Source organism: Trichosurus vulpecula, chromosome 1 (assembly GCF_011100635.1).
Source record: "Trichosurus vulpecula isolate mTriVul1 chromosome 1, mTriVul1.pri, whole genome shotgun sequence".
NCBI classification, from domain to species: domain Eukaryota; kingdom Metazoa; phylum Chordata; class Mammalia; order Diprotodontia; family Phalangeridae; genus Trichosurus; species Trichosurus vulpecula.
In genome coordinates this window covers 119406111-119425939 of record NC_050573.1, presented here as the reverse complement: position 1 = coordinate 119425939, position 19829 = coordinate 119406111, and the positions used below count along the sequence as shown (strand labels likewise).

Here is a 19829-nt window from a genome sequence, read left to right as displayed (position 1 = left end):
GACTAGTACCGATAATTCTGATAATACAAAGGAGGCAATATGACCTTGGATAGCAAAAATTTTCCTACTTCCTCTTTGAGAGAGCCTCAGGGACACAATAAAGAATTAAATGATCTGACTTACAAGCAAGCACAAGAATACTTTCAGGCCATTCTATTCAGGCAATATTTTGTGCCCTAGGAGATACACATACACAGCATCAAATGGATTAGGGAGTTAATGTGCCCCAAAGGACACAATTTTATCTCATCTAATTCTTCATATAAAAGGCTTCAAGGTACTTGATAAGATGTAACATATATATGCTATAATAGTTACTAATATCAATATTTATGTGTATTATAAGAGGTACTACAGAAACAGCAGTATTAGAAATAAATGTTTTATGGTAAAATTAAGCTTCATAAAATGATTTAAAAGTTCCTGAAGCAGAAAGAACATTGGCCTTGGACTCAGGAAACCTGGTATTGTATCCATGTTCTAATATAAGAATTATATGGCTTTTTTATGCAACCTCTCTGATTATCAGTTTTTTCTTTTGTAAAATGGAGGCAAACTTAAGGTATCTTCAAGCTTTAGATCATAGCAATCTGTGATTAATTTTGCAAAATAAGATACAAAATTCATGGTCTTAGAGAAATTAAAACCAACTTGCTTTTCCATGACTCACATTAGTTATCTTTAAGATCATGAGAAGCAAATCAAAACACTTCAAATTCTTTTTACAGATGATATAATTAATGCTTTTAAGGCCTATGCTCAAGTAAGCATGTACATGGCTCAGTTAAGACATGAGCACTTATTATGATGCCGTAGAACCACAAGAACAACAAAATGTTACTGATATGAATTGCATAATTAAAATTATGAGTACAAAGCACTGTGCCTGGCACATTGTAGGCTGTCGATAAATGCTGAGTGACTACACTAGCAACACAAAACCATTTAAGTCATTTAAGGCAGCATGGCAGAGTGGGGAAAAGAGCAGCAGCTCTGGACTCAGAGGAACTGAGTTCAAATTCTGTCTCTGTCATTTATTACCTGTCAGACTGTGCGCTAGTGACTTAAGTTAGTGACTGGGCTTGTTTCATCATCTGTAAGATGAGGAGACTGAACCAAACGACCTTCCAGTTCTCAATTTATTAAGTTATCACCTGTCATCCAATGTTTAAATGATCACTTCATTGTGTCCATTAATCTTAAGCAGTGTATTTAAAATAACAAAAAATTATATTTACTATACAAAACCCACCTCGATTTAAAAAAATTACTGTCCTTTAGATCTCCATCATTTCCTAAACATAACATTTCCACCTTCTCTATCAAATAATCTTATATTTATATATATATATGTATTTATGTTTATGCTGCATATATTGTATATCTACTTGTCTCCCCATCAGAATGTAAGTTTCTTACAAGTTGGAACTGTTTCATTATTTGTATCTCCAGTGCACAGCACACAGTAGGCACTTAATAATTTTGCTGATTGACTGACAATATCAGACTGCTTTCCAGAGTAACTGGAGCAGTTCATTGTTCTTCTACCAATGCATCAGTGTGCTTCTTTTTCCACAAGCCCTCTAAAATTTGACTATTCCCAGTGTCAAGGCCATAGGTGATGTAGTAGAGTGCCAGGCCTGGAGTCACGAAGACTAATCTTCCTGAGATCAAACCTGGCCACACATACTTACTGTGTGACCCTGGGCAAGTAACTTCACCCTGTTTCCCTCAGTTTTCTCATCTGTAAAATGAGGTGGAGAATTAAATGGCAAACCACTCCAGTATAGTTGCCAAGAAAACCCCAAATGTGGTCATGAAGAATCAGACATGAGTAAAAACAACAATTAGTCTTCATCTTCGCCAATCTTGTGAGTATGAAGTAAAACTTCAGAATTGTTTTGAATTTTTGAAAGATATTAGTGATTTGGAGCAATCTTTCATATGGTTTTTCATAGTTGGTAATTATTTGAGAACTGTCTGTTCATATCCTTTGCCCAAATTATCTACTGGAGAATGGCTCTTGATCTAAAATATCTCTGTTAGTTCCCTGTATACCTAGGATATCAGACTCTTAGTAGAGATTATCAGATGCAGATATTTTTTCCGACTTTTCCGTCTTACCTAGGATTTTGTATCCTGCTTCTTGCATTAATATTGTTGGGTTTAAAAGCTTTTCAAATGCATGTAATCCAAATCATCTAGTTTACTTTTTGTGATTGCTTCTATTTCTTGTTTGGTTAAGAACACTCCTAGCCAGGGCTGTGAAAAATTCTGATTTTATGAAAGAGAATTTGATCTGGTTCTCTTATAAATTTTCTTTTGGTGTGACTTTAAATATTGAGGTCATGTATCCATTTTTAGCTTACTGTAGTATGTGGTATTAGATAAGTCTAAAGTTAACTTTTACCAAACTAGAAGGTTTTCCCCAGTGCTTCTCAAATAGGGTGTTATTCCTTAGCAATTTACATTCTTAGATTTGCTATGTTCAAGTGTTTCTCATTCTTCCTTATCCAGCTTGCTCTACTGATTTACCTTTCACTTTGAAATTAGAGTCAAAAATTTTTGAGGATTACTGTTTTACAGTATAACTGGAGTTCTTAAAGTGCTGTTCTCTCTTTATTCTTTCTTCTTTTCATTATCTCCCTTGAGATTCTCACCTTTTGTTTTGCTAAACTGATTTTGTCTAGCTTTCTAAGATATTCTCTTGGTATCTTGATTGCAATAGCACTAAATTCATAACTTAATTTAGATACTACAGTCATTTATTATTATACTGGCAAATATGATCAGCAACATCTTTCTAATCATCTAAGCCATTCTTTTCTTTTTTAAAATTATACATTTTTTTTTATTTTTAGTTTACAACACACAATTTTTTAGGATCCAAATTTTCTCTTCCTCCCTCTCCCTGCCTCCCCAAGACAGCATGTAATCCAATGTAGGTTCTACATATACCTTCACATTGAACATATTTACATAATAGTCCAGTTGTAAAGAAGAATTATAACCCATGGAATGAATCATGAGAAAGAAGAAATGAAACCAAAAAAGAAGGAAAAAAGAAAGAGCAAATTGTTTGCCTCAATTTGCATTCAGACTCCATAATTCTTTCTCTGGATGTGCATAGCTTTCTCCATCATGAGTCTTTTGGAGCTGTCTTTGAACTTTGCATTGATGCGAGGAGCCAAGTCTATCAAAGCTATTCCTTACAGATACCGTGTCTGTAATTGTGTTATTGTTGATATGATCAATTATGCTGATAGTTTTCCTAATATTGAATCAGCCTTGCATTCCTGGAATAAATCCTGCCTGGTCACAGTGTATTCTTGTGATAAGTTGCTGCAATCTTTTTGCTAATATTTTATTTAAATTTTTTGCATCAATATTCATTAGGGAAATTGGTCCATAATTTTCTTTCTCTGTTTTGACTCTTCCTGGTTTAGGTATTAGTACCATATTTGTGTCATAAAAAGAATTTGGTAGGACTCCTTCTTTGCCTATTTTTTTTTTTGCTTTTTTTTTTTGGCAGGGCAATTGGGGTTAAGTGACTTGCCCAAGGTCACACAGCTAGTACAAGTGTCAAGTGTCTGAGGCCGCATTTGAACTCAGGTCCTCCTGACTCCAGGGCTGGTGCTCTACTCACTGCGCCACCTAGCTGCCCCTTTGCCTATTTTCTAAAATAGTCTACAAAGTATGGGAATTAACTGTTCTTTAAATGTTTGATAGAATTCACGTGTAAAACCATCTGGCCCTGGAGGTTTTTTTTCCTAGGGAGTTCATTGACAGCTTGCTCAATTTCTTTTTCTGAGATGCGGTTATTTAGGGATTTTACTTCCTCTTTTTGTTAACTAGGGCAATTCATATTTTTGTAACTATTCATCCATTTCCCTAAGGTTGTCAAATTTACGGGCATACAATTGGGCAAAATAATTTCTAATTACTGTTTTAATTTCCTCTTCATTGGAGGTGAACTCAACCTTTTCATTTTTGATACTGGCAATTTGGTTTTCTTGTTTCTTTTTTTTAAATCAAATTGACCAAAGGTTTATCAATTGTATTGGTTTTTTCATAAAACCAGTTCTTAATTTATTAGTTCAATAGTTTTCTTGATTCTCTTGATTCTCTCCTTTGGTATTCAGTATTTCTAATTTCATATTTAATTGGGGATTTTCAATTTGTTCTTTTTCTAGCTTTTTCAGTTGCATGCCCAATTCATTGATCTCCTTTTTCTCTATTTTATTCATGAAAGCATTTAGAGATATAAAACTTCCCCTAGGAACTGCTTTTGCTATATCCCGTAAGTTTTGGTATGTTGTCTCATTATTGTCATTCTCTTGAATGAAGTTATTGTTTCTATGATTTGTTCTTTGACCCATTCATTCTTTCGGATTAGATTATTTAGTTTCCAATTAATTTTTAGTTTATCTTTCCATGGTCTTTTATTAAAAATAATTTTTATTGCACCATGATCTGAAAAGGATGCATTGACTATTTCTGCCCTTCTGCACTGGATTATGAGGTTTTTTATGCCCTAGTACTGGTCAATTTTTGAGTATGTGCCATATATTGCTGGGAAAAAGTATATTCCTTTTTATTCCCATTCAGTTTTCTCCAGAGATCTATCATATCTACCTTTTCTAAAGTTCTATTCACCTCCTTAACTTCTTTCTTGTTTATTTTGAGGTTAGATTTATCAAGTTCAGAGAGGGGGCAGTTGAGGTTCCCCACTAAATACAGTTTTGCTGTCTATTTCTTCCTGTAACTCCCTTAACTTCTCCTCTAAGAATGCTAAACCACTTGGTGCATATATGTTAAGTAATGATATTGCTTCATTGTCTATGGTACCTTTTAGCAGGATATAGTTTCCTTCCTTATCTCTTTTAATTAGATTTATCTTTGCTTTTGCTTTGTCTGAGATTAGGATTGCTACTCCTGTTTTTTTTTTTTACTTTAGCTGAAGCATAATATATTCTACTCCAGCCTTTTACCTTTACCCTGTGTGTATTCCTGTTTCAAATGTGTTTCTTGTAAACAACATATTGTAGGTTTATGGTTTTTAATCCATTCTGCTACCCATCTCTGTTTTATGGGAGAGTTTATCCCATTCATATTCATAGTTATGACTACTATCTGTGTCTTTTTCTCCATCCTATTTCTCCCCCCCCCATTTATGCTTTATTTCTCCCTTTTCCCTTCCACTCCTCAAAAGAGTTTTGCTTTTGACCACCATCTTCCTCAGTTTTCCCTCTCTATTAACTCCCCTCCCTTATCTTACTCTTTTCCCCTTGCTACTTCTTCCCTCCCTTCTCTTTCTCCTTTGCCCTCCTACTGCCTGTAGGACAAGTTTGATTTCTATATACTTTTCAGAGTATGTTATTCCCTCCTTGAACCAAATCCGATGACAGTAAAGCTCAAACACTGCTCTTCTCCCTCCCTTCTTTCCCTCTATTATAATATGTTTTTGTGCCTCTTCATGTGATGTAATTTACCCTTTTCTACCTCCTCCTTACCTCTTTTCTTAGAACAATCCCTTCACACCCCTTAATTAGGTTTTCTATCATCATATCAGTTACTTTATACTAATACCTTCAGTCTATGTATATCTCTTTTAATTTCATAATAACTGTACCATTCTCAAGACTGACATATATATATATATATATATATATATAACATATATAAAACAATATAATCCTATATAAAGATGTAAACAATTTGCTCTTATTGAATAATAAAGTTTTTGTCCCTGTTTACCTTTTTATTCTCTCTTTGGTTTTGTATTTGAAGATCAAATTTTCCATTGAGCTCTGGCCTTTTCATCAGGAAGGTCTGGAATTCCTTATTTCACTGAATGTCCATCTCCTTGCCTGAAAAATTATGCTCAATTTTGCTGGATAGTTGATCCTTGGTTGTAGTCCTAGCTCCTTTGCCTTTCGGAATATCTTATTCCAATTCCTCCTGTCTTTTAATGTAGAAGCTACAAGATCCTGCGTGATTGTGACTATAGTTCTGCAGTATTTGAATTGCTTCTTTCTGGCTGCTTGCAGCATTTTCTCCTGGACCTGGTAATTCTGGGATTTGGCTACTATATTCCTTGGAGTTTTCAATTTGGGATCTCTTTCAGGGGGTGATAGGTAGATTCTTTCGATGACTATTTTACCCTTTGGTTCTAGGACTGTGGGAAGTTATCCTTGATGATTTCTTGGAAGATACTGTCCAGGCTCTTTTTTATTATCATGGCTTTCTGGTACACCAATAATTCTTAGATAATCTCTCCTGGATCTATTTTCCAGGTCAGTTGTTTTTCTGACGAGATATTTTATGTTTCCTTCTATTTTTTCATTCTTTAGATTTTGTTTGACTGATTCTTGATGATTCTACTTGCCCAATTCTAATTTTTAATGAATTGTTTTCTTCATTTAGCTTCTGTACCTCCCCTTCCATTTGGTTAATTTTACTTTTCAGGAAGTCATTCTCTCCAATTAGATTCTGAACCTCCTTAACCATTTCGCCAATTTTACTTTTTAAAAATTTGTTCTCATCAGGGAATTTTTTTTTCTTCTATTTTTTCTTTTACCTCTCTAATTTGGTTTTAAAAATTCTCCTTGAGCTCTTCCAGGAATGCTTTTTGGGCTTGAGACCAGTTCATATTCCTTCTTGAGTTTTCAGATGTGGTTGCTATATATATATGGAATATATATATATATTATATATATACATACACACACACACACACACACACACACACACACACACACATATATATATGGAAATATATATGTATGGGAATATATATATGATATGCTATATATATATACGGAAATGTGAGATGTAACTTAATTAAGCCAATGGTAAAAACAATGAAGGGAAAATTACTCCTATAGTCTGTCAGAAGAAGGCGGCTGTAGGACAATGTGATGTGCCAAAGGGAGAGATTTAAATGAGTAAAAAAGAAGGAAATCTTGATTCAGGGGTGGGTTGGGTTCCCACTGAAGAGTACTCCCATGGAGGAAGTGGAGAGATGTTTCTGGTGCAGGAGATGGGAACCTTCCGTGGTACTCAGAGAGACCACTACCTCAGAGCTCCTGAAGGCAATCTGACATCAAAAAGTATGGGAAGTGTGTGGACCAAGAGAGGTGATTCATAGCAAATGGGAAAAAAAATGATCATGGGAAAGACTGGATAGTAATGACCTGTACAATCAGAAGCACAGGAAAATTTCTACTATAGGGCAATGCTTTTATCCTATTTGCTGAAGGAATTGATATTTCTAAGGCACAAAAGAAAAAATAAGGGGGGAGGAAGGGTCAAGAATTATAAGGCATAGAAACTGTTTAGAAGAAGTAATTTAAAACAGGTACCTCACAAGCTTTAAATCCACAGAGAATGAAGAAACTAAAAATGAATATATAAATATGAGGACCAGGAATCAAGAATAAAAGTCTAGGATAGAAAGGTTAAGAGAATTAATGAAGAGAGTAAAGGAAATAAATCCTTTTTAGAAAAAACACAGAAAACAGAAAAAAAAATCTAACAAATGTGAAACTGAAGGGGAAGAAAAGAGGTGGGATATTTTACTTAACTAGTTAACTGACTTTTACAAAGAGGGAAAGAAGTGAATAACTAAATAAAAGGAGGGGGAAAAGGGGGATTAATAAGAGAAACTCTTCAAGTTGGGAAAGGGGTGACAAACAAGAGGATTTTAGGGTGAGGGAAAGAGGACCTATTGGAATAGTTACCTTAAAGTAGAATAAGTAAAAATAACCGAAGAGACAAAGTCCTGACTTTACAAAAGGAGAGGAACAAAAAGAGCCTAAATCAGAAAAAACAACCCCAACCCAATATTAGTGACAGAGAAAAAGATAAACCTAATTCTCCTAAGTTTAAATGTGAATGGGTGAAACTATCCCATAAAATGAAGATGAGAAAGAAAAACAAAATTCAACAATCTGTTGGTTACCAAAAAAATACCTAAAAAGGAAAGACATGTACAGGATAAAAATGAGGGGCTAAAACAAAGTTTGCTATGCATCAGATGAATCCAAAAAAGTAGGAGTTGCAATCACGTTATCAGATGAAGCAAAAACAAAAATTCACTATGTAAAGAATATAAATAAGGTAACTATATTACACTAAAATCAACCACAGATGACAAATTAATATCAATGTTAAACTTATATATGAACCCATTTTTAAGCAACTAGTAAGCTGATTTAGAAGATTATTAAAAGCATGTATATGGATTTACATGATTGAGAAAGACTTCAATAAAAAATATAATTAATATAGAGAAAAGATAATCATTAAGAACAACAACAGACTTACTTCATCTGGAAAAAGATGTAGCCTTTGCATCATGGTTCTTCTGTGGAGGTTCTTTGGCAACATTCCATAAATAGCTAGTTTTACAATCTGAAAAACAAACACACAAAGATAGAGTACAATGTGGTTAAATAAGCAGAATGCAGTTTGGGACTTAGAGACAAAGCAGGAGTAGCATATGATGTGACATTCATGTGAGGATGAGAGAAAAGGGAACAGGTAGAACAGAGTTACATAAAGTGAAGAGGAAACATTAAAAAGGAGGTTGGGGGTATCTGTGGTATTGCTGTTTGCGTTGAGCTAAATTTATTTTATTTATTTTGAAATATCTGGAAAAAGCAGGAAAAAACACTAAGGAAAGATTTAAAATAACATAAACTTATGCAATCCTTTCCTAAACTGTATCACATAATACCAAAGGTATTGATTAGGCTAATGATACTAATAATAACACTTCACATTTATATGGTGGTTTAAAATCTGCAAAGCACTTTACATACATTGTTTATTTGATCTTCAAAACAACTTGCTGAAGTGAGTGCTATAATTACTCTCATTCTGCAGGTGAGGCAACTAAAGATGAGAGAGATTAACAATTTGCCCAGAGTTACACAGATGGTAAGGATCCAGGCTAGGACTTGAAGCAAGGTCCTCTTGATTCCAAATCACACTGGTCAAATCACAGGGACACTCTTCCAGTGAGTGAGAGCCCCCAAAACAAACTGCCAACCTCAGAGCTCTTATACATTGTTCAGGGCCCTGAGGGCTCAGAGCCTACTTAGCAAAAAGGTGTGGGGCCTGGGGCTTTCTAGTTTCTTAAGCAGGTCAAAGACTCTTGATTCAATCAAACAAACAAAAGACAACAAAAAGTCCACTTTGCTTGCCATTCCATTTGAAAGGCAAGACTCATCAAAGGTACCTTAGCATTCTAAAAGAGAAAACCCGAAATTCCTACCCTAATTACTATAATATTCTCCTACACAGAAGACAGCAGATGGCCCCTCTGGCAAGCTGTGACATGATGGATATGACACTACCCAAAACCTCATAAATGGTGCTACTAAGGCATCAGCTAGGCAAAGTCGTTATCTGAGCAGACTAGGAAGCTCCTAAGCATGGCCTTCTGTGTTCCTACTTCTTTTTTTTTTTTTGCTTTTTTTTTGGCAGGGCAGTTGGGGTTAAGTGACTTGCCCAAGGTCACACAGCTGGTATATGTGTCAAGTGTCTGAGGCTGGATTTGAACTCAGGTCCTCCTGACTCCAGGGCCAGTTCTCTACTCACTGCACCACCTAGCCGCCCCCCTGTGTTCCTACTTCTAATGTGTCTGTAGTGGATCTGATTTGCCACCCAGAGAAACCTGCCCAATTCGATAACAAGAAAGAGGTGAAGCAAGTTATCAGAGGTATCCTGCAAGGGCATCTTGGGTTATGTAGAAGACCAGGTTGTATCTTGTGATTTTAACAGATGCTAGTGCTGGTATTATCCTTAATGATCATTTTGCAAGTTCATTTACTGGTTGAAAATGAGAATGGTTATAGCAACCAATTATAGTAAACCACATGGTCTACATGGCCTCCATGGAGTAAAGTAGAAGGTCATGGATCTTCATCACCAGCCAAAAGAGAAATTCCACCACTGCAGAGCTCACTTCCTTAATCTATGTCCCTACACTGGAGTTTTCATGCTCCAAACACAGTCCTTTTAAGGGGGAGAAGCATCAAGTCCTACACTGCATAATATCAATAAAGTCATCATATTCAGTGAAAAGGAAAATAACCACCAAAACAACCAAAACACTCCTGCCACTCCCCACCACTGAAAAACCCAAACAAACAGTAAGTATAGTGGAAACTTGTATTCTCTACATCTTTCAGTCAATTGCATGACTTTCTAGCATGCTTTAGCTGCCTTCTCACCCTGGAATATCTCTCCACCATGCACAGTGCCTTGCACAAGGTAAGCACTTAAATGCTTACTGATTTGATTGCTCATGCTGGCATCCTCCTCTCATTGGCAATTTCCTTCACAAGACCTCCATTTTGGGGACTGGCCCAGGCTAGGCATGCTTCACTTCCCTGAAGCTAGTTGCTCGTTATGAATCAACATGTAAGCAAAACAAAAGCTATAATCCCTAAAGGATACTTTCTGACAGAGAATGACCAGTTTTAAATTTTTTCTTCCTTTTTCCAAAAAAATTGGCAAATAAGCTGTGGGAATAGTTAAACAAGATTCTTTTAAAAATTAGATTATATTTTTGTGATTTCTGGAAGGAAGTTAAAGTTCCTAAATACTTTCATTTTAAAGTCTAAAATCTGAATATTTGACTAATGCTTTTAAAAATACAGAATCCCTAAAGTTCCTTCTTGTTGTCAAATTTTAAGATTTTATTCTTCTAATTATTTAGTCTCTTCCTTATTACGTAAGAACAACTGTCTATGGATGATTAGAATAAATGGTACTGCTTTATGTGCTGTGGTGGTGAAACACTATAGGCCTGACACTGGAATTAGAGCACTCTTGACAATACTCCAAGTCATTTCTTCTATTTGAGCCTCAGTTTCTTCATCTGCAAAATACAGATAATATTTGCACTACCTACTTCATGATTCTGTTATAAGAGTTCTTTTTAAATTTTAAATTACTATATGTTATCACTTTTTAAAAATTCAAACTTTATTTTTGCTTTTTTATGTGAGGTAGGTCTTAGTGACTTCAAATAATAAAAAAATTATAGAAAATTGAGAACACACAAGTATACAAATTCCATTAAGCTCCTGAATGTACACCGATGTTATCAGTTAGTATAAAGAAAAATGGTATTTTTTTTAGATGGAAAAAGTTTTCATTATTAAATCTTAATTACTTCTTAATATTATGGAAAACAAACAAGATACAACTGGCAGCCACACTGTACTAGGCTGTGGTGATACCAAGGCAGATACTCAACAGTCCTTGAAATCATGGAACTTACATTCTACTGTGGACTGACTCTCCCCTCCCCACTCCTCCCTCCCTCTCTCTCTCTCTCTCTCCCTCTCTCTCTCTCTCTCTCTCTCTGTCTCTCTCTCTCTCTCTCTCTCTCTCTCTCTCGTAGATACATATTATATTAATTAAGGGGATCAGAGAAGATTTCATGGGGGAGGTGGCACCTTTCATCCTTAACATCCATAGCACTCTGAATCCAGAAGCAGCATAGTATAGTAACTAGAAAGCTGGCCCAGGGGTCAGGAAAACTTGGTACAAGTTCTGCCTCTGAGAAATACTAGCTGTGTGACCATGGGCAAATCACAACCTTATAGTGTTCCAGAAATTCTCAAAAAGCATAAAGCATAGGAATGATCCTGGTTTACTAACCACAGGAGGCAATTTTTGAAACATTTTGTAAGACTGTCTCAAACATTTTATAGTTCTTTGTTCTTAAAAAAATAGTCTAAGAGTTTGGCAAAGTATCATTGATTGATTCAAAAGCTAAATTATGGAGTTTCTAAGTAACACAATTTAGTGGATAGTGTGCTGGACTTGGAGCAAAGCCAACCACTATGATTTACAATCTGTGTGACCTTGGGCAAGTGATTTAACTTCTCTAATTTTCAGGTTCTTCATGTGTATGTGTAAAATGAGGGAGCCGAATTATTTTATTTCTAAGGTCCCTTCCAACTCCAAAGCTTAAGATCTTATAATTAGAGTTAGACCACACTGCCTCCTAGTGTGTAATTGATACACAAGAACAAAATTAAAACATTAAAAACCTTGAGATGCGTAATTTATAAAACATCAAAGAGAATACATACTTTGATCTAACAGTTATGGTTTGTGATCAAACAGGTATGTTTCCAAAGGCCTTTTTCATTTAAGAACTTTTGCTTTTGGGCAACTAATTCAAACCTATTAATCTTCCAAAAATAGGGCATTTACTTTGGCATTCAACAGTCTAATAATATGTACCAAGAATATAACACAGTTTTCAAAATGAGAAGAAACATTTTTGACCTGGTTGTTATTTCAAAAATCATCATCTCCATTTTAGAGGTGGGGAAAATTAAGGCTTGGAGAGAAAGCAACTTGCTCAAGTCACGTGGCAAAGCTGACACTTTAACCCAAGATCTCCAATTATAAATTCAGTCTTCTTTCCATTATACTATAATGCTGCCTCCTTTTGAAATCAGTCTTTGTATCTTGATTGAAAGAGATAAAATTAGGATAATAGGTATTAAGAGAAAGAAGCGATAGACTTGTTTTGAGGAAATATTTAAGGTATGTTTTCCAAATAATATAGTAGCAAAAAAAATTAGACTTACTGCCACTGGATCCCGTTGGTGAAGCTGAGCTGCTGTAACTTGTCTGAAACCACCTGGGTAGCTGTGAAATAAACAAAAGTTTTTAAACAGGGAGGGGAGGATGGTACATAATATTCCACAACTGAATATATCATTTTATCATTCTTCCTAAAGTATTTTTTTCTGAAAATGTCTTAAACTTAAATGTAATTTAAGCTTACATTATATTCATGATTGAACAGTGCTGAAGTTTTGTTATCTGACCATTTAGATTTAAGATAGCAATGTTGGCCATTGTAAAACTGGCAGTGGATTGCTTAAGTTTTAGAATCTACCTTCTCTGAGTCTTCCTTACTGTTATACAGTCTGGGAAATGGGGTTAATGGCAAAAAGCCACCAGAGAGCTGCTGTACAAAAGACTCACACTGGGTGATGATAAAATTTGGTTAACTTACTTAATTTTTCTGTGATTATCAAATTAGCTAATATAAGTGAAGGTGCTTTGAAAAGTACAAATTGCCATGCAAATATAAGATTTCTCTGTAGAGGTGAACGGGCTGATCAAGTGATTTTTAAAATATTTTTTGAGTATATACACTGTCCAAGAAGTAAAGCTTAATGTGCTAATGGGTCACTGTGAATCTTTTTGGCTGATTAAGTGCCATGACACTTCTGTCTTGGCTATCTGGCTAGCAATGTTATTTCCTGTCTACTTTTCCACCCTGGATAAAATGTTTTAGCTTTTACCTAGAATGATTTTCTTCCTTAAAACCATGACCACAGAACAAGAGAATAGCAGAGTTATTGCCTTTGTTACCTTCAGATCTTTATTGAATACTTCTAAAGTGATTGCTGAGTGACCTTAAAAGCTTAGATGGGTGATCCAGAAAGTGGAGACTAGAAAGCATTGTGTAAGCAACTAGTACTAAGCCTCTGGGGTTTAAACTGTCAGCAGTGTTCATGACACAGGTCTATATTTTTAGAGATTTTGAGGAGCAGGATGAAAACCTGTACAGTAGTATAGCTGGCTATTTTTGTTTTTAATGATAGAAGAAATGTCATTTTGAGAGATCCTTTTTTCTTCTTTTAGTTATTGGTTCAAAAGGTTTTTTTAAAAATAATTTAGAAATAAACTACTATGATATTTCTATAATGTATTTGTACTTTTTTGTGTGTCTTGAAGGCATCAAAGTTGCCCTTGAAATCTATAAAGATGCTAATAAAGTTTTTAAAGTAAAATTGGAAAACAGTCATTACAAATAAACAGATGATTACCAATATATGTGTATCACTGTGTTTGCACACAGTAGGTTGTTCTGAACTGTCATTACTTCCTTGCATTATCATAGATCATAAAAGGGTACTGTTGTTATTACTGACAGATTAACTATAATGATACTTTGCATCGATGTGGAGATTTAATTTGGTCACAATCTTGTTATCCTGTTTGCTTTTTTTTATTATTATCTTCTTAATGACCTTTAAATTTCTCAGATAACCTCAATGACCAGTAGAAGCAAGTGAGTTATAGAGCTGAAATGTGTAAAGATGGGTGTTTAGTTCAGCAAGACCTCACAGATTTGGTTCAATGTACCAAAAGAAAGTGGAGTCCAGGCCTGCACAGGATCCCCAGGAGAGAGATAAACAGGATATAGACAATGAGGTTTGTTTCAATAAGCTAGAGATACCATGTGGGAAAAATGGAGATGCATTCTGTAAGGCAGGGTTAGAACAGGGACCATTTTAGTGGGAAATATGTTTTTGATAATTTAAATAAAAAGGCACCATAGAGCTCTGCGTAGAGTTCAGTATGATAGTAGTGAAAGACATAGTGAAATTCTCCTCCAAGAATGGTTTTTGCAATTGTATTTAAATTAAGAGGAATGCAAATGGAAAAACATTAGTTGCTCGTGGTTAGGCTGAGCTAATATAATAAAAATGACAATCTTACCTAAATTAATTTACTTAGTGCCACACCAATTGAACTACCAAAAATGTATTTTACAGAGCTGGATAAAATAATAACAAAATTCATCTGGAAGAACAAAAGTTCCAGAATATCAAGGGAATTAATGAAGAGAAATGCTGGGGAAGGTGGCCTAGCCATACCAGATATTAAACTGTACTATAAAGCAGCAGTCATCAAAACTATTTGGTACTGGCTAAGAAACAGAGTGGTGGATCAGTAGAACAGGTTAGGTACACAAGTTGCAGTAGTCAATGACTACAGCAATCTAACCTTTGATAAACCCAAAGAATCCAGCTTCTGGGCTGAGAACTCACTATTTCACAAAAACTGCTGGGAAAATTGGAAAATGGTAGGGGAGAAACTGGGCACAGACTAATGTCTTACACTGTACACCAAAATAAAGTCAAAATGGGTTCATGATTTAGGAATAAAGGCTAATACAACAGGCAACTTGGGAGAGCAAGGAACAGTTTACTTGTCCGATTTATGGGAAAGGGAAGAATTCATGACCCAAGAAAAGATAAAGAGCATTATAAAATGCAAAACAAATAATTTTGATTATGTTAAATTGAAAAGTTTTTGTATAAACAAAGCCAATGCAACAAAGATTAGGAGGGAAGCAGAAAATTGGGAGAAAATCTTTACAACTAGTGTCTCTGATAAAGCCCTCATATCTAAAATATACAGGGAACTGAGCCAAATTTATAGGAATATAAGTCATTCCCCAATTGAGAAATGGTAAAAGGATATGAACAGGCAGTTTTCAGAGGAATTAAAGATATCTATAGGCATATGAAAAAATGTTCTAAATCACTATTGATCAGAGAAATGCAAATCAAAACAACTCTTATGTACCATATCTCTCCTGTCAGATTGGCTAACATGACAAAACAGGAAAATGATAAATGTTGGAGAGGATGTGGGAAAATTGGAACATTGTTACATTGTTGGTGGAGTTGTGAACAGATCCAGCCATTCTGGAGAGCAATTTGGAACTATGCCCAAAGAGCTATAAAAACGTGCATACCCTTTGACCCAGCAATACCACTTCTAGGGCTGTATCCTAAAGAGATCACAAAAGGGGGAAAGGGACCCGTACGTACAAAAATAGTTATAGCAGCTCTTTTTGTGGTAGCAAAGAATTGGAAATCAAGGGGATGCCCATCAATTGGGGAATGGCTAAACAAGTTGTGGTATATGAATATAATGGAATATTATTGTGCTATAAGAAATGGGGAAGATATGGAATAACCTGGAAAGAACTACATAATATGATGCTGAGTGAGGAGCAGAAACAGGAGAACACTATACACAACCACAGACATATTGATTCTATGACGACTAACTTTGATAGACTTGGCTCTTCTCAGCAATACAAGGCTCAAAGACAGCCCCAAAGGTCTCATGATGGAAAGAGCTATCTACATCCCAGATAAAGAACTGTCTGCTCTCTCTTTTTTTTTGGTTTTGTTTCTTCTTTCTCATGATTCACTCCATTGATCATGGTTCTTCTTTACAACTTGACTATTGTGTAAATATGTTTAATGAGAAGGTATATGTAGAACATATATCAGAGTCCATGCCATCCCAGGGGGAGGGGAAGAAAATTTGGAACTCAAAAACTTGTGGAACTGAGTGTTGTAAACTAAAAATACGAAAATTAAATTTAAAAATTTTTTAAAAATAAATTAAGGGGAATGAAAATATGAGGCTGGAATGCTGACTAGGAAATCAGAATAATTTAGGTAAGAAAGGACGATAGCCTGGTTCCTATTCATGCTAAAGGAATATCTTGGTAGAGTAAAAATTACAGCTTGTAGCAAACATTTTGGTATATTATGACTGAAAGTAAAAGTTGTATGCAGTCAATTTAAGAGTGATTTAGGTATAAAGAAAAGATAAAAGCAGTTCCTTCTTAAAAACAATCTATTTAAAAAGCAGTTTTTAAAAATACACCAATAATGCTACTAATTTTAAAGAGCAACAGCAAGCTTAACATCATGCTAACTTATTAGCTACACTGATACTGTCATCACTTAACTTACCCCGTGTGCGAAGAGTATACTTTTTGTTCCCATTTGTTTCCAGAAAATGCAATATGCCTTGTGTTCTTTATGACAACATGATCCCCACACTTACCTAGAATAAAAAGCATTCAAATTTTGAATGATACAAAAATTGACTCAGGGGAAAAAAATGCCTTTATAAAAGCGCATAAAGTTACCAAAGAAACTCAAAATGGCACAATGCAAATTATAGGGAAATATCAAACTCCTGCAGCAGATTTTTTTACAGTGATAAAAGGTAGGAAGGTTCCTTGAATCCTCTCAACACTTGCCAAATCCCAGCTTCTCTTTTTAGTACTCGTTCTTCTCAATCCATCTGCTGACCACTTTTTCCTCCTGGATACTTTTCTTCTTTGGGTTTTGTTGACATCATTCTCTCTTGGTTCTCCTTCTACTTGTCTAACCATTTGTTCTCAATATCATCTCACCATCTACATCAGGCACCTGAACTGTGGGTGGTCCCTAAAGCTCTGTCCTAGGCCCCTCACTCTTTTCCCTTTATCTTCTCTTATCAGCCTCACTGACGCTTATCAGTTTAATGCCTTTAATCAGTTTAATCATCTTTATGCCAGTGACTCAAATCTATACATCTAACCCAAGTCTCTCCCCAGTTCCAGTCTCATGTTATCAATTGGCTACTGGATTTCAAAATGAATGTCCCAGAGACATTTCCAACTCAACACGTCTAAAACCAAACTTGTATCTTTCTCCAAAAACCCAGCCCTCCAGCAAAGTTTCCTATTTCTGTTGAAGACATCGCCACTCTTCTGGTTGCTCGTGCTTGTAACCCTGGCATTGTCCCTCATCCCACATACCCAATCCGTTGCCAAATCTTGCTGTTTCTGTTTTCATATTCCTTGCATCTGATCCCTTCTCTCCACTCCAGCAACTGCCATCTTAGTTCAGTCCTTATCGTTTCCTGCTTGGGTTATCTTGTTGGCCTCCTAATTGGTCCTTCCCTTAAGTCTCTTACCACTCTACTTCGTATCTTACTGCCAAAGAAATTTTTCTTAAACAATGATCTTATCATCTTTAAATTGCTTGTATTCAACCAACTCCAGTAATACCCTGTTGCCTCGAGGATAAAATATGAACTCTTCTTTTTAGCTGTTAAAGCTTTTCACAAACTGTCCCCAACCCATCTTCCCAGCTTCATTGTATATTGCTTCTTCTCCCAAACTCTGAAATCTAGCCAAACTGCCCTTTTCTGTTTCTCACACATGACAATCCACGCCCATGACAAATCCACTTTCTGCACTGGTTTTTCTGCTAGGTTTAGAATGTGCTCCTTCCTCTCTTCTGCCTCACAGACTCCCTCTCTTTTTTAAGATACAGCCCGAGCACCACCTTCTTCTATAAGAAGCCTCTCCTGGTACCTCCAATATCTACTGTCCTCCAAACAACCTGGTATTTAACTACTTTGCATTTATTTTCTTTATAGTTATTCTATATATGATTATATATGCCCTTGTGTTCTTACTTCAAGTCGCAAGGTTTGTGGTTGGAGTTCCTAACTTAAAATCTGCTTCTGCCATTAACTTTAATGGGGGTAACCTTGGGAATGTCACTGAGTCTCTCTGCAGCCTCAGTTTCCTCCTCTGTAAAATGGGCTAACAGATGGGTGAGCTAGAAGACCTCTCAGATCCCTTTAATCTTCTTACCCAAATGATGGTTTTTCATCACCCCTCCTCCAGATTAGAAATGTAAACAACACTCTGTCCTTGTAAACCCCCACACTGCTGCCCTCATGGAGGAGGGTATGCTTCATTTTCTTTATTCTTAGGGACCTTGTTTGGCTTTTCAGTAACACCAAGCTCAACATCCTTTTAGCGATCTTTTCATATACACTGCTGTGGTCCTGCTTTATATTGTATTTTTGGTTCTGCTTATTTTGCCCTGTTTCAGTTCTTAGAAACCATGCCACCATAATGCTTAATTATACTGTCAACACCTTATGCAGTGGGTTTATTTTAGCCTATGCATGAGGCTTTCCATTTAATCTTTTCAAAGTTCACTTTTCAGGTGTGACCCATTATTTCAGCCTGCTGAGGCCAGGGTCCTAGGGACCAAATGCCCCTTCAAGTTATTTTTTGACTTCTTCTGATTTGCTAAGCACACCCTCTATGCCATCATCCCAGTGACTGTTAAACATGTTGAACAAAACTTGGTCAAGGACAGAGGCAGTGTGGACCAGAGAACAGACAGTACTTAAACCATCAGAATACCCAGAGCTGAAGCCCCTTCCCTGCCTAATTGCCACCCCCGCCTTCTTAGTTCAGAGTGAGCATTGAATCTGAGCTACTAGGATAGTTGTAGTTACATTACTGATGGATTTTTCTGGACTAGATTTCTCTGCTATAGGGAGAGCATGTCAGGCAGTGACTATGATGTTATGAACACATTTATCAGTAAAATTTAAAGGAAAATTCAAGTTTGAGTACTGGCTGTTTGTGGCTTTAGGCTAGTCAGTGAACCTTTCTAGATCCTAGTTTACTCTGAATAATGAGTAAAAAGGGGGTTGGACAAATAATCTTTCAATTCCATTCCAATTCTAAAACCTACCAGTTCTTCCACAGTATCCCTTGCGTATTCCATTAGAAAGCACATCAATCCATTCATTCATCACCATTTATTACATTTAGTCATTCAGCTGCATCCATCTGACTATACTCTCACTTGTGCTCTAAGATCATATATTGAACCTCCCATGCCCAAAGACGATCAGGAGAGAACTCTGCTGCTAATACCACTTCCTACTGCTTCTGGTTTACTTCCATTTCTCTTATTAATGATTTTGTTCCCACAACTATTTTAACAGCTTCATGACACCTCTTTGCCATAAGTCCATTTCTTTCCATCTTCCCTACTCACTGCTGTTAGTGTATAGAAAGTAACAAAAAAGAACTGCTGTCCTGGACCTGAGTTGAAATCTGACCTCGGACAATGACTAGCTGTGTGACCCTGGGCAAGTCAGTTCACTTCTGCCGACCTCAGTTTTCTCATCTATAAAATGGAGGTAACGACAGTGCCACCACCTGCGGCACTCTGAGGCTCCGACGACAGGACATTTATAAAGTGCTCAGCACGGTGTCTGGCACATGGTAGACGTTTTTAAATTACAAACTATAAATTAGAGAACGACTAAACAAAGTTGACATACGAACATAATGGAATACTATTGGGAAATATTGA

At 36.0% G+C, this 19829-nt stretch overlaps 1 protein-coding gene across 1 annotated transcript in view; it reads right to left on the bottom strand.

The window, feature by feature from the left end:
• MRPL13 (mitochondrial ribosomal protein L13) overlaps positions 1 to 19829 on the bottom strand; it is a 54554-nt gene that overhangs the window by 26350 nt on the left and 8375 nt on the right. The window contains exons 3-5 of the mRNA XM_036741859.1: positions 16617 to 16710; positions 12624 to 12684; positions 8329 to 8415 (exon numbers count right to left, since the gene is read on the bottom strand). Of these exons, the coding sequence (XP_036597754.1) occupies positions 8329 to 8415; positions 12624 to 12684; positions 16617 to 16710 (242 nt within the window). The remainder of the gene's footprint in view (positions 1 to 8328; positions 8416 to 12623; positions 12685 to 16616; positions 16711 to 19829) is intronic.